This window comes from Gymnoscopelus braueri (genome assembly GCF_963280865.1).
Source record: "Gymnoscopelus braueri genome assembly, chromosome: 24".
Classification (NCBI taxonomy): domain Eukaryota; kingdom Metazoa; phylum Chordata; class Actinopteri; order Myctophiformes; family Myctophidae; genus Gymnoscopelus; species Gymnoscopelus braueri.
The window spans coordinates 38,372,285-38,387,284 of record NC_137626.1 but is presented as its reverse complement, the minus strand read 5'-3'; the positions used below and the strand labels follow the sequence as shown (position 1 = coordinate 38,387,284).

General features: G+C 40.7%; 1 protein-coding gene across 1 annotated transcript in view; it reads right to left on the bottom strand.

Moving 5' to 3' along the window:
- The window catches only part of jam2a (junctional adhesion molecule 2a), a 60,453-nt gene that overhangs the window by 10,381 nt on the left and 35,072 nt on the right, over nucleotides 1–15,000 (bottom strand). The window contains 1 exon segment of the mRNA XM_080422233.1: nucleotides 8,338–8,449. Coding sequence (XP_080278359.1) covers nucleotides 8,338–8,449 — 112 coding nt within the window.

The window sequence follows — 15,000 nt, the reverse complement described above, 5'->3', positions numbered from 1 at the left end:
GAACGACCTGCAATGGTGGGGTGGTGGTGGCGGGGGGTCAGTGGCCAAATTGGAGGGCTTCAACGAGTCAGAGTTGAATACCGTTGCTGTCGGGCAGATACCTTGTATCTCCGTATTTCAACGTTTTATGTTTTTAAAAAAAAATAATGCCCTACTTTGTAATACTAAAGTGTCACACAAAAGTAACATAATTAGGAGATCTACAAGCTCACGACGCGTTGATTGGCAATTTCGTTAAAGTGGTTAACCCATTCAATCCGGGGGACGCATCTTTGTCATTTTTAGATTTCTTTGGCTATTTTTTTTTTAATCGTGAAAATGTGTGCAAATCTTTAAATATATATATTTTTAAAGCAAACATTTGTAAAATACTTTGTTCCAGGGACCCCCAGAAGCAAAGATTTGAGTTACAAATGTTTGCTTAAAGGTTTCATGACGTTCAGTTTTACCACACATTAAAAGTCTTTGTCATGGTCCTTCAAACGTGTATAGAAAGTTTTAACAAAAAATTCCACTCCATTGATCCATGGCAGGTGTTTTTCTCTCACATTTCTAAAGCCTTTTCAACTGCAATGAAAAAAGAAATCTTTGCCTGCAGGTGTCGCTGGTGAGGGATTTTGCCTGTCAATCATCGCCTCTGCTCCGCCCCCCCCCCCCCAAAGGAAAGGATAGGGGAGGGGCGAGGAGGAGAGTGGGCGGGATTAATCGGCTGTGACCTCACTGCCGAAGGGCCAAGCTCAGATTACTTTTAAGCCTAATTATTCAGGAAACCCCAGACCACAGAAAATCCACTGAATGTTCAAAGTTCAGATTTTTTGCGTGTAATTGAGGTCATAAAACCCCCAAAAAAACATTAAAAAATAAAAAAGTGAAAATGAATGTATAGAACCTTTAAAACGATTAAAAACCAATAGCAGATCTACAAGCTCATAGTGCGGCACTCGATGCCACGCTATGAGCTTGTATATCTGCAATTTTTTTTATAGCCAAAGAAATCTATAATGACAGAGATGCGTTCCCGGTTTGAATGGGTTAAAGGGCTAGACCTCTTTGGTAGAGGTGTGGGTTGTGTGGTTACTTTGCCATGATGCAACTCCAAAAGTGAACAAGAAATCACAAATAATTGCTCCATTGATTAGAAATTGATCATTAAAAAAATGCCCCAAACCTGGTAATATTTATTTATTTTTAAATGTTAACTTCCAAGTTTTCGACCCTATAAAAAATAGCAAAATCAACAGGAATGAATTTTTTTTCTTAAAAAAATAAAATAGTACCAGGTTTGGTGATGTTCTATATTGTCAGAATCAGCTTTGTTTACGTTCATTTACGGGCTAAAAGAGTTCCTCCTTGAGTCTCTTCACTGTACAATGTAAGTCAATGAGGAGCATAAATTGAATGATCAATTTCTAATCAATGGAGCAATTATTGTTGATTTCTTGCCCACCTTTGGAGTTACATCATGGCAAGGTACTAAGTGGGTTTTATCAATATTTAACCAATGAAAAGTATTAACCCATTAAGACCGGGAATGCATCTGTGTGTCATTTTTAGATTCCTTTGGCTATTCAAAAATAGCAGATATACAAGCTCATATATAGCCTACGAGCTTGTAGATCTGCTATTTTTGAAAAATCGTGAACATTTGTGCAAATCTTTCAACATATATATATTTTTAAGCGAACATTTTGTAACTCAAATCTTATATAATTTTTTTTTACTTATATTGCTAAATATTAGTGGTTCTTAAACTTTTTCATGTCAAGGACCTCCCAAAATGATATGTTTTGGCCTCGGACCCCCATCTGAAAATATTCTGTTCCAGGGACCCCCAGAAGCAAAGATTTGAGTTAGAAATGTATACATTCAAAGATTTGCACACATTTTCATGATTTTTCATAGCGCGGCACTCGGTACAGCTTGTATATCTGCTATATTTGAATAGCCCAAAGAAATCCTAAAATGACAGAGATGCGTTCCCGGTCTTAATGGGTTAACAAGAGCTTGTGACAACACAGGAAAAAAAAAAGTCACCCATTTCCTGAAAAGTAGCCGCTTTGGACGTACAAGGTTTCCACCCGACAGCAACGATATATGGGTGACGTTAGGATTCACACTGCACACCATGCTTTGATTTTAGGTGGGTGTGTGTGGGGGGGGGGGGGGTCTTGTCGTTGGTAACTGTGCGTTCACACAGCCAATCAGGATGCTCGGGGGGGGGGGGGGGGGGGGTAGTGAGCCAGTCACATGCAGCGGTTCGTCAACAACGGCGTTTTAAAAGGGACATGAAACCCTAGGCTGGTTTGCAGCGGTGTAAAGTAGCTAAGTACATTTACTCAAGTACCGTACTTAAGTACAATTTGGAGGTACTTTACTGAAGTATTTCCAATTGTCTATACTTTTACTTCTACTCCACTACATCTCAGAGGCAAATATTGTACTTTTACTCCACTACAATTATTTGAAAACTTTAGTTACTAGTTACTTTGCAGATATAAATAATTATATTATAAAACATATTAACCATTTCAGCCCTATTTCATACCTCAGCTATTTGAAAGTAGCCGATCTACAAGCTCACAACGCGTCGCATCACGGCGCGTACGCGTCGCATCACGGCGCGTTGTGAGCTTGTAGATCGGCTATTTTCAAACATTTTAGTACTTTTACTTTTGGTACTTTAAGTACATTTTGATACCAATACTTTTGTACTTTTACTCAAGTAAATTTTGAATTCAGGACTTTTACTTGTAACAGAGTACTTCTACATTGCAGTATTACTTAAGTAAAACATTTGAGTACTTTTTCCACCACTGCTGGTTTGGCAGTTTTGTTTTCCAGTTCAGGTTAAAAACTACAGCAGATTCAAAACATGGCAGGTATAAGGCTGACCTTAGAGTACATAGTGATGTAAGCAACACAGCTGCGGCTAATCAAATTAATGATGTGTCGTGAGCTTGTAGATTGTCGGCTATTTTTGAAAATAATCGAAGTAGCCTATAAAGGTAGGGCAAGTGATATTCCTTTGTTGAAATAAGTGTTAAAGGAGTACCCAAAAAATTACTTATTTTCTATTAATAACATGAATTCCTGGAGATTTATTAGTTTTTGTCGCATTCCTAAGCCAATAATTTGATGACCGGCGGAAAGATGCAATTGTATCTGGTAGGAGACTCAAGAGTCTCCTACCAGGGAGATCATCAAATTATTGGCTCAGGAATGCGACAAAAACAAATAAATCTCCAGGAAGTCAAGGCTTCATGGGGTGTGTAATTGATAGAAATAAGTTTTGGGTGAACTAATCCTTTAAATAACTACATATTCGGATAGTACTCATGGCTATAGAGTGTTTGTTCAGTAACAGGAGTCTCCATGTCTCTCCAGCTCTTTACTAAACAGAAAATGCATTTTCAGGTCTGGATACCAATTTGTATCCAATCAGGATAGAGAACAGGATACAGATTAAACAAGATAAATTGTAAGTGATGACACAAAGAAATGAGCAAACTGGAACACTATAACACTATAAACGTGAAGCTGATAAATGGGTACTCTCTCCTGATTGGTTGAAAATGTGCAACCCACCTGAAAATACAATTTCTGTTGACTAAAGAGCTCGAGAGACAGGGAGACCCCTGTTACTGAACAAACACTATAGCAATGGTTACTATCACAATATACTGTTATAATCCAAATCTAAACCCTGCTCTTTATTTGCACCTGCTGGCTTGGCAGTGTTTCTTCTGCAGGTCTCACACTGTATAAACCTCAAACATCAGATCCCAGGAGAATGATCATGGCCAAACACCACACCATATCCACGTGATTCTGGATCACACACACACTCGTGGCTCAGCCCCACTGTTGCCAGATGTTGAGAAAGAAATAAGCAACGAGGTCTATGAAAACAAGCCCAAAAGAAGTGACACAAGTCACACAAGCACTTTAAACATACTGTACGTTGGCTATTTGTAAATAGCAGATCTACAAGCTCACAACGCGTCGCAATGTGACGCGTTGTGAGCTTGTAGATCTGCTATTTTCAAAATAAACACAAATCTGGTATGGGGGTGCCTGGCACAAAATGTTTTCAGATGGGGGTACGCGTTCAATGACATATTCATTTGGGGGTCCTTGACATGAAAGTTTTTGAGACCACTGGTTTAAACAACGTTGGGAAGCAAGCCCCAAATAAGCAACTACACTTTAGAAACAAGCCCCAAAAAACGCAAACCACAACTACCAATTATTTTCAAGCGACTTCATAGAAAACAAAGTTGCTTATAATAAGCAGATATGGCAGCAATGCTCAGCACTGGGTGTCTCTCTCTGTCATTCTCGCCTCTCTCTTCTTTGTCTCTTTTTTCACTTGAACTAAAGTTCTCAATGAATTGTAGTGGAGTAAAAAGTGCAATATTTGCCTCTGAGATGTAGTGGAGTACAGAAGCTAGGGCTGTCAATAATGGAATTTGACTTGACGATTAATTGTCTCAAATAATTGCGATCACAATTTCATTGCGTTTCTGTCGTTGAACATTGGAACATTATGAATAAAAATTGCATTTCTGTTTGGCTTTTAGGCTTCTTAAACAAAAGGTGCACAGGGCAGATATGACAAATAACTTACATAATTGTATAACTTTAGACGTACTTTGTAGAACTCTGTAGAGAGAACTCTTCTTCACTAGTCCCCCCCTAACATTTTCGTCTAGTTTTTGTTTGTTGACGAAATTATGAATATATTTAGTCATAGTTTTAGTCACCATAGCCTAGTTTTTACTTAGTTTTTATTTAGTTTTAGTCAGTGAAAAAAGGTGGTCAACGGACATTTTCCCTCATAGTTTTAGTCGACAAAATTAACACTGGTGCTGTGGGGGCTCTTCCTGCCTCGGGTTGAGCTGCGTGTCGTTACCGTTAGCGCATCAGAATTCATGTCACATCGCCTCACACTCTGTTTCTATAAATAGGAACGTCTACTCTGACAGGTCCGCGTTAGCTCAGCGGGGATGAGCATCATATCTTTACAAGAGACAAAGATGAGGTTAGCTCAGCGGGGAGGAGCATCATATCTTTACACGAGACAAAGACGAGAGTTGCAGAATGGCCGCGCATCTGAAGGCACCCAGCTCAGAACTACAGCCCTGATTCAGATCTATTCGTTTAGGCCGATATAATGGGCTATTATTTGGCTTTTTATTTAAGACGTCGGTATTGGCAATTATGCTGATTTTTAGACTAAATTTTTAGACTAATTCGGACCGGATATAGAAAGATGGCGGATTTGAAATCGCTGAAAAATAGGCTTTCATTTACAGTCCATAGAAACCAATGGCGCAACGTTTTTACGGCCTAAGTCATACTAACCTCTTTACAGTGTCATTTTGTCCCCTTATCAACAACGACTGACAATAACAAAGCATTCTGTACTCACACTTACCTCTACCCTCTATACTTAAAAAGTAAAACGGACCTCAGTTGCACTGTACTTGGGTGCGTCCTTGTTCCGATCTACACCAAATCTCTTATGGCCAGAAAGAAATTGTCGATATATAAGATCTTGTAGATCCACTATTTTTTGGCGAACGCCCTCTGTCTTGTACTGTTTGTGTGAGTGTGAATGGAGTGGGTTTAGCAGCACGTCAAAAACTATGCCCACTCTTTGTGCACATGCTGTTGTCTGTCATGATGGATGAGTAGAAAACCCACACATGCACGCACACACGCACATACACACACACACACACACGCGCGCGTGCGCGCACGCACAGACACACAGACAGACAGACACACACACACACACACACACACACACACACACACACACACACACACACACACGTTTGTATAACTATAGTTGTGAGGACATCCTGAGCCTCAAGCTTGAGCGTAATAGTGTGCCGGTGTCATGCAAAATAGCAGATCTACAAGCTCACAACACGTCACACTGCGACGTGTTGTGAGCTTGTGGATCTGCTGTTTTGGGGCGGGCAGATGCACACACACGCACGCGCGCTGCGCGCGCGCACGCACACACACACACACACACACACACACACACACACACACACACACACACACACACACACACACACACACACACACACACACACACACACAGCTGTCACTGGGCACAATCCTGACTCACTATGCGCGCATGAGCGCACATGCACATGCACACACACACACACACACACACACACACACACACACACACACACACACACACACACACACACACACACTGCAAGACACTCACAGGCACACGCTGTGCAAACCGTTAGTCCCACTAGACCAATGGTTCTCAAAGTGTGGCCCGAGGACCCCTAGGGGTTCTGATTGGTCCCAGGCAAAATTAGCTAATACAATGTAACCACTTTAACCCCTATATATACATCATTTATATAGTGAGCTTGTAGATCTGCTATTTTCAAAATATCTTAAACAAATTTGGGATATTTTTTTAAACCTTTTAACTACACAAATCTTGTATGGGGGTCACTGGCACTGGCTAAATATTTTCAGATGGGGGCCCGTGGGCAGATACATATTACTTTGGGGGTCCTTGACATGAAAATGTTTGGGAACCTCAATCTTTTCAGGCCACGTTTGAGAACCACTGCACTAGACAGTAAAGACGTCAGTTTTCACACCAATTCATTTAGATACATAAAAAACAATGTCCGTACCTTCCTCTGTGTCCTGGATGGATGGATGGATGGATGTATGGATGGATGGATGGATGAAGGGGAGGACGGACGGGAAGGAAGAATAGAAGACAGAAAGAAAAGTCACTTTTTTTGCAGGACAAAGACATCCGATCCAACAGAATCAATCCACAGAGGTCGTCTGTGAACGAGACCCGCCTCCCTGATGAATGAGCACACATGATGCTACCAAACCATGAAAACTAAAACTACCACACTGCAGAGAGAGAGAGAGAGAGAGAGAGAGAGAGAGAGAGAGAGAGAGAGAGAGAGAGAGAGAGAGAGAGAGAGAGAGAGAGAGAGACAGAGACAGAGACAGAGAGACAGAGAGAGAGAGAGACAAAGAGAGACACACACACACACGGAGAGATCTGCAAAATCTTGAAGTACTACTATTTGTTTCAAAGGCATTATACCAAGCTGTGTACTGTACTGTATATATAACTATAGCTAACAGCAAATGCATATTTGTGGTTCTGTAAGCTAGCTTCTATAAGTGACACAGCCAGGTTTACATATTTCTTTCTTTCCATTTAATTGCACATACATTTGACTGTTGACATTTGCTTTGGTAAGGTAAACGTATGTTTTCTCATGCCAATAAAGGTACTTTGAATTGAATTGAAAAATTGAGAGACAGACAGACAGACAGACAGACAGACAGACAGACAGACAGACAGACAGACAGACAGACAGACAGACAGACAGACAGACAGACAGCACTTTCCATGAATGCATTATATGTCTATAATGCATTATAAACATACTTATAATGCATTATAATCTGCTTATAACACTGTATAATCATAGTTGTAAACAATTACTTTAATAGCTGATCTACAAGCTCTCAGCGCGTCTTAAGTAAAGTGAAAAAGGTGAAAAAAATTGCATTCATTCTATGAAAGAAGAACACACACAGTTAGGAATGTCAGTACTTTACTTTATCCAGTATAGTGACTTATAATCACACTTTATTAAATGGCTTGGTTGAAGGATTGATTCTGATCGGTCTGTTATTTTGCAATAATAACTGCTGCTATCAATAATAGACCGCCCAAGGCAACGCACCTGAATCAACTAATTAATTAGCCAATGCGCGGCATTGGGTCACGCGATGCGTGAATCATTAAATGACTATTTATGAGAGCTTAGAGCTAGAATAATACAGTGTTATATGCAGATTATAACGCATTATAAGTATGTCTATAATGCACTGTTTCCCAAACAGTGGGTCGGGACCCATTTGTGGGGCGCGGATACATTTTTGTGGGTCGCGAGTGAATATTCCTAAATTCAAGTTCAGTTGAAAACAAATAAAAAAAGGATCTCATGAATACAATAAAAAGAATCAAAGAAATTCCCTAAATTAGAAAACAAATGTTTAAGAAGTACTGAAAATAGCAGATCCACAAGCTCACAACGCGGCGCGAAGCGACGCGTTGTGAGCTTGTAGATCTGCTATTTTCACTAATTTGGGACCCGGGCAAACATCTAATTGCTCTTCAGCTAAAAAGTTTGTGAACAACTGCTATAATGCATTATAAAGTTTATAATTAATTACATTTATAATGGAAGTGTACTGACAGATCAAACAGATATACAGACAGACTTAGATCATATAGAGAGCAGACACTCACGGCTGAAGAATCCATTGCGGTGCAGGATGTAGCCCCCACACCCGCAGATGATCACCACCAAACAGATGACCACTACCACCGCCACCACCGCCGCTACGTTGACGTCCTCTGGAGAGGGGAGGGGGACGAGGATACAGGGGGGACGGACGGGGTCATAGGACAAGAAGAGGAGACAATTACAATTTTACAATTTAGGCATTTAGCAGACGCTCTTATCCAGAGCGAGTTAGAAAAATCAAGGTAAACACATAGATGGGTTTCCTGTTTGTAAACATGAGAGGATGATGCGGGCGCAGTGGAGGGATGAGCCTGTAGAGGGCGCTATTACCCGCAGCAGCTCTGGCCATTGTACATTCATAAAAGAAATGGTCTTCACCGGGTTTAATGAAAGTAGATTAAATGATGCAGTTTGTAATATCTTCTTTACTCAATAAAAATGATTTGTCGGAAGTTGGATCTGTTTGTATATAATATAGTAGGGGGTACTAAGCACAAAAAATGGCCAAATCGTTACGCGGCGGATAAAAGCATGACATTTTATACAGATGTCCCTTGGGTCATCCTAAAACATCCTAGAAGGGGTGCCCAAAAAAATCTTAAACAGGAAGTGACTTATGGACAAAATTCAAAATGGCCACCTAAACTGTTGACCGTTGACTCAAAAGACACCAAAAGAATCTCCAAAAAGCATAAAATTTGGCACATATGTCCCTTGGGTCATCCTAAGACATCCTAGAAGGGGTGCCCAAAGGAATCTGAAACAGGAAGTGAGTTATTGACTAAATTGAAAATGGCCGCCTAGTGTTGTCGATTGACTCAAAAGACAACTAAAGAATCTCATAAAAGCATACAATTTGGCACACATGTCTTTTTGGTCATCCTAAGACATCCTAGAAGGGGTGCCCAAAGAAATCTTAAGCAGGAACTGAGTTATTGACAAAATTGAAAATGGCCGCCTACAGTGTTATCTATTGACTCAAAAGACAACTAAAGAATCTCATAAAAGCATACAATTTGGCATACATGTCCCTTGGGTCATCCCAAGACATCCCAGAAGTGGTGCCCAAAAAAAAATCTTAAACAGGAAGTGAGTCATTGACAAAATTGAAAATGACCGCCTACAGTGTTGTCGATTGACTCAAAAGACAACTAAAGAATCTCATAATGGCATACATGTCCCTTGGGTCATCCTAAGACATCCTAGAAGGGGTGCCTGAAATTATCTGAAACAGGAAGTGAGTTATTGACTAAATAGAAAATGGCTGTGTACAGTCTTGACAGATGATGCAAAAGACACTCATAAAAAATAATCTCATAAAAGCATGAAATTTGGTACAAATGTCCCTTGGGTGATCTGAATGCATCCTAAGGGGTGCCAAAAAAAGTTTGAATAGTCTCTCAATGGAAAACACTCCTCCCACACGGGCTGCACTGCTACAATATTCAAATCGAGCAGCCAATCTAGCATTTGGTCCAGAAGCCTGAAAGCTATGCAATCTCTACCATCTCCTGACAAATAAATTAAAGTCGCTGATTCGTGGACACCTTTATGGACACTCTTGCCAGAGGCTGCTTAAGTTTGTAGAGAACTCAAGTGTGGCTGCAAAGCTGAGCCCTTCTGTTCGAGAAAGTGTAGATGCCGGGATGCTGGGTTACCTTGCAGAGCATTATGCCAATGTGCTGGTAATTGCGAAATGGCACACATGAATACATGTAGTTACTAAACACTAATCACAAAAAAACAGTAATGATCAAGAAGAAAATACATGAGAAGATAGAGTGTAAAACAAGCAAGAAGATGTAGAGTGCAAAATGAATAAGATGCAGAGAGTAAAATAAGAATATGCAGAGTAAGATAAGATGCAGAGTAAAATAAATGAGAATATGCAGAGAGTTAGATAAATAAAGAAGATTCAAAGAGTACAATAAAAAAAATATGCAGAAAGTAAAATAAATAAGTGATGTAGAAATGAAAACAGAAGGTAGACTACAAAATACGGCAAGTTATGCACTGCATAACCTGTCGTATTGAGTCTGCATAATATGCAGACTGCCATGGTCAACTGTTTAAACAGCCATTTAGAATTTCTTCAACATGGTCCCTTCCTAAAAAGTTTAATAAACAAGCAAACAAATAAATAACCCCTTCTAGGATATATTAAGAAGCACTCAATGTACGTACCAAATTATACACTTTTATGACGTCCCCTTATGTTTTCTTTTGTGTCAACTGCTTTTAGGCGGTCACTTCCTGTTTAAAACCTTTTTGGGCACCCCTTGTAGGATGCGTTCAGATCACCCAAGGGACATTTGTACCACATTTCATGCTTTTATGAGATTCTGTAGGTATCTTGCATCATCTTTCAACACTGTAGGCGGCCATTTTCAATTTAGTCAATAACTCACTTCCTGTTTCAGATTATTTTTGGCACCCCTTCTAGGATGTGTTAGGATGACCCAAGGGACATATGTGCCAAATTGTATACTTTTTGGAGATTCTATAGGCTTTTTGAGTCAATCGCCAACACTGTAGGCGGCCATTTTCAATTTAGTCAATAACTCACTTCCTGTTGAAGACTTTTTTGGGCACCCCTTCTAGGATGTCTTAGGATGACCCAAGGGACATGTGTGACACATTTTATACTTTTTGGAGATTATTTTGGTGTCTTTTGAGTCAACGGTCAACAGTTTAGGTGGCCATTTTGGATTTTGTCCATAACTCACTTCCTGTTTAAGATTTTTTTGGGCACCCCTTCTAGGATGTTTTAGGATGACCCAAGGGACATCTGTATCAAATGTCATGCTTTTATCCGCCGCGTAACGATTTTTCACTTAGTACCCCCTACTAATAGCAGCATTATGCCTATTATGCCTATAATAGCAGCATTATGCCTATCTAAATCCCGAAAATAACAACAGAGTGAATGGCGCTTCCGGTTCGTTCTACCCCACGCATGCGCAGATTGCGCACTCTGCTCTGTGATGACGTCGTGCGGAAACCCATCTATACATCAAACGCAGAGAGACAGTGTAGCGCCTCAGTAGACTAGGATCCCAGGTAAACCAAGAACCTAGCATCAGTCTAAACCAGTGGTTTTCAACCTTTTTCATGCCAAGGACCCCTTAATTGATATACATTTGGCCGCAGACCCCCATCTGAATTTTTCTGTGCCAGGGACCCCCCAGAGGCAAAAATGTTAGTTAAAAATGTTCGCTTTAAAAAATATAAATATTCAAAGATATGCACACATTTTCAAGATAAAAAAGATCACAAGCCATGAGCTTGTATATCTGCTATTTTTGAATAGCCAAAGCTAAGTGGTTAAAATGATTGTGAAGCTATGTGTCTAAATAACATGCTATATAACTTACATTCTTAACATTTGTGGTCAAATTTCAAGCGCCCCCAGTTCAATAGGTATTAGATTACACCACGGACCCTTAATTTGATACCATTGTTTTCTAGGACCCCAATCTTAGGCTGTAAAATAATCAGTGTCAATTTAACTCTGAGAGTGTACACATGGATGTGCACGCTCTCAGAGTTACAGACCGTAAGGGTCCATTTGTACACTCAGAGTTACAGACCTGTAAGGGTCCATTTGGTTTTATTTATACACTCTCAGAGTTATAGACCTGTAAGGGTCCATTTGGTTCCATTTATGCACTCTCAGAGTTACAGACCTGTAAGGGTCCATTTGGTTCCATTTGTACACTCTCAGAGTTACAGACCCATAAAGTTCCATTTGTACACTCTCAGAGTTACAGACCCATAAGGTTCCATTTATACACTCTCAGAGTTACAGACCTGTAAGGGTCCATTTGGTTAACTAACTATCCATCATTATTATTTAGCTGGTGACCCTCTGGAACCCCCTCCGGGGACCCCTGTCCCCACTTTGAGAAACCAACGCTTTGAGTTATCATCCGTGCCACCGAACAGGCAGCAAGACAAATGGTAGAGGAGCGAGCCTTCTCCGCGCCTCATTAGCCTGCATTTGTGCATCGTTTCATGTGTAAATATGACAGAGTACACCGACCCAGCGCGCGGGGGACAGCGAGGATGAAAAGAAAAAAAAAAAGTGTGTTCCAGCACGGGAAAAAAAGCAATAACGTTTTCAGGAACAGACTCAAAACATATCGATTGTCACGCAGGCGTCTGACCGTCGTTGGTCAAGGTTGGTTGCAGAGGCCGACGATAGATTTTTGTGGTTTTCAGACTTGTTTTTGTGTCCAAGGCACAGGCAAAGAGCAAAAATCGCCTGTATTCGTTCCGTGCAAAAGCCGATGTGTCCTGATTTTTAACCTTTTAAATTATTATTATTCAAACTTTAAAATTATTTCAAAAATAGCCAATCCACTTTTTCTCTCTTTTGAGTGGTTAAATAAAGCATTTTATGTGTACTTTTTAAATATAATTAGAGTTAAATACTCTTTACATAGTATATTGAAATTATGAAAAGAACGTTTAATACTTAATGATAGGATAACATGATACGTACTTCATTTATGCTATATGTAATAGATTTTTCGATTTATCAAAACGTTTTGTGTTTGTTTTCTTATAATATGTGCTTAAATAGAAACTTAAATGAAACTTTTAGTGTCCAAGGCACAGCAAAGGGCAAGTCAAAGTCACCTGTATTCAAATCCGTAAAATCAGCAAAATAGCCTCAAACACATTTTTGGGGTATAGAATGTGCCTCTGTATGGGTGAATGAGTACAAAGTACTGATATAGTCAATTTAAAAATAATTCATAATTGCATATCATGTATGTTTAAATTACACCAGCGGCAGTGGCTCAGGAGGTAGAGTGGCAGCTTGGGAAATGGAAGGTTCTCGGCGTCTGCTTAGGAAATGGATGGTTATGGGTTCGATTCCCCCCCCCCCCCTGGGTTAGCGTAGAAGTGTCCTTGAGCAAGACACTGAGCCCCCTAACTGCTCCCGTTGAGCAGGTTGGTGCCTTGTATGGTTTCCTCTGCCATCTACAAGCTCACAAAGCTTGTAGATCGGCTATTTTCTGCAAAGTGGTTTGGTGCTGCTCTATGAAATCTATGAAAATACACTTTTATACAGTATGTAGTGGGGGTCCCTGCTTCATCTCTCTTACAGCTAGGGCGTCCTTGGGCTGAAAAACGTTTAAGACCCCTGGTATACAGTGTATTGCAATAATCATAAAATCCCAAAGCACACCTGGAGCCCAACACACGTACCCATAACTACTATGTTTAGCCACGCGAGAGAATAGCATTTCGGCCATGTTTGACGCGCTGACATCCTTCCACAGTGGAGGTCACTCACAGTGACAGCTCAGCACGCAGTGCCATTTATTTAAGCATCGCTGCCTTATCAGCCCTAGGGCTGGTAACAGTTATCACCCAGGGGGCCAGGGCAAAATAATAATTTAATGGGTAATGTGATGAATGGCTCTAACTGGTGTGGTTCTCATGATGAACACTGTGAATTCACGTCACGACAGGCTGGGTTTGCTTTAAACGTTTTCCATCAACGTTGGCTGAAAGTGAGCGAGTGCATTGAAGATAAGGCTAAACACCTTTCTTTGTTATAAGGCTTGCCTTGGCTTGTTTGGGACCGGCGCTTAGTTATGCTCAGATCCATAGAGAGAGAGAGAGTTACTAGGATAGACTCCCATTGAAGAATGGAATGAGGAAGTTCCAAGGTTTGGAACTACACGAGGCAACGAGATCAAAGCGTGACACAACTCTCTCTTTCTCTCTATGGGTCTGTTGATGCAGATATATGCTTGGACTGATGTAGGACTTCCCATGACTCACTGCTCCTCTCCTCCTCCTCTCTTCTCCTCTCCCTCTCTACCTCCTCCTCTCCTCCTCCTCTCTCCTCCTCACCCTCTCCATCACATCACATCCTCTCTCTTCCTCTCTTCTCCTCTCTCTCCCTCTCCATTAGTGTTGATTTTGACAGCAAATTTTGATTTAGTTTAAATCATAGTCTTTTGAATAAAATTCCATTTAGTTTTTGTCATATTTTAGTGATCTGAAATGTTTTAGTTAGTCTAGTTCTAGTCGACTAAATATCCTAAGATTTTAGTCGGCTAAAGCTACAGTTGTTTTAGTCGACTAAAATGTATTTTGGCGGTGCCTTGATGGCGTCGTAATGCCTGATTTTACACTTGGTTGCATGCGGAAAATGGCAGATCTACAAGCTCACAACATGTCGCAGCGCAACGCGTTGTGAGCTTGTAGATCTGTTATTTTCAGATCCATCACCATCCTCTGTGTTCCTCCTCATCCTCTCTCTTCTCCTCTCTCTCTCCATCACCAGCCTCTCTCCTCCTCCCTTCTCCTCCTCTCCCTCTCCATCTCATGCTCTGTCCTCCTCCCTATGTCCCCCATCAATCCATGTCACTAACTCAACGTCTGGGACCTCTTCCCCTGAGTTGTGGTGCTTTCTAGTTGCACAGGTTCTCATGGATCATGACTGTGGATCACTCTGCTGTAGATCCAGGGTTTACAACTATAGACTGTTATTAGGTGTTGTTATTATTATTATTATGATTATTGTCGTTGCTGTCCAACTTGCTGTCTCAACCTCTCTCCCTATCTTTCTGTGTGTGTGTGTGTGCGTGTCTCTCTCTCTCGTTCTCTCTCTCTCTCTCTGTCAGGGCAGATGGCGGCC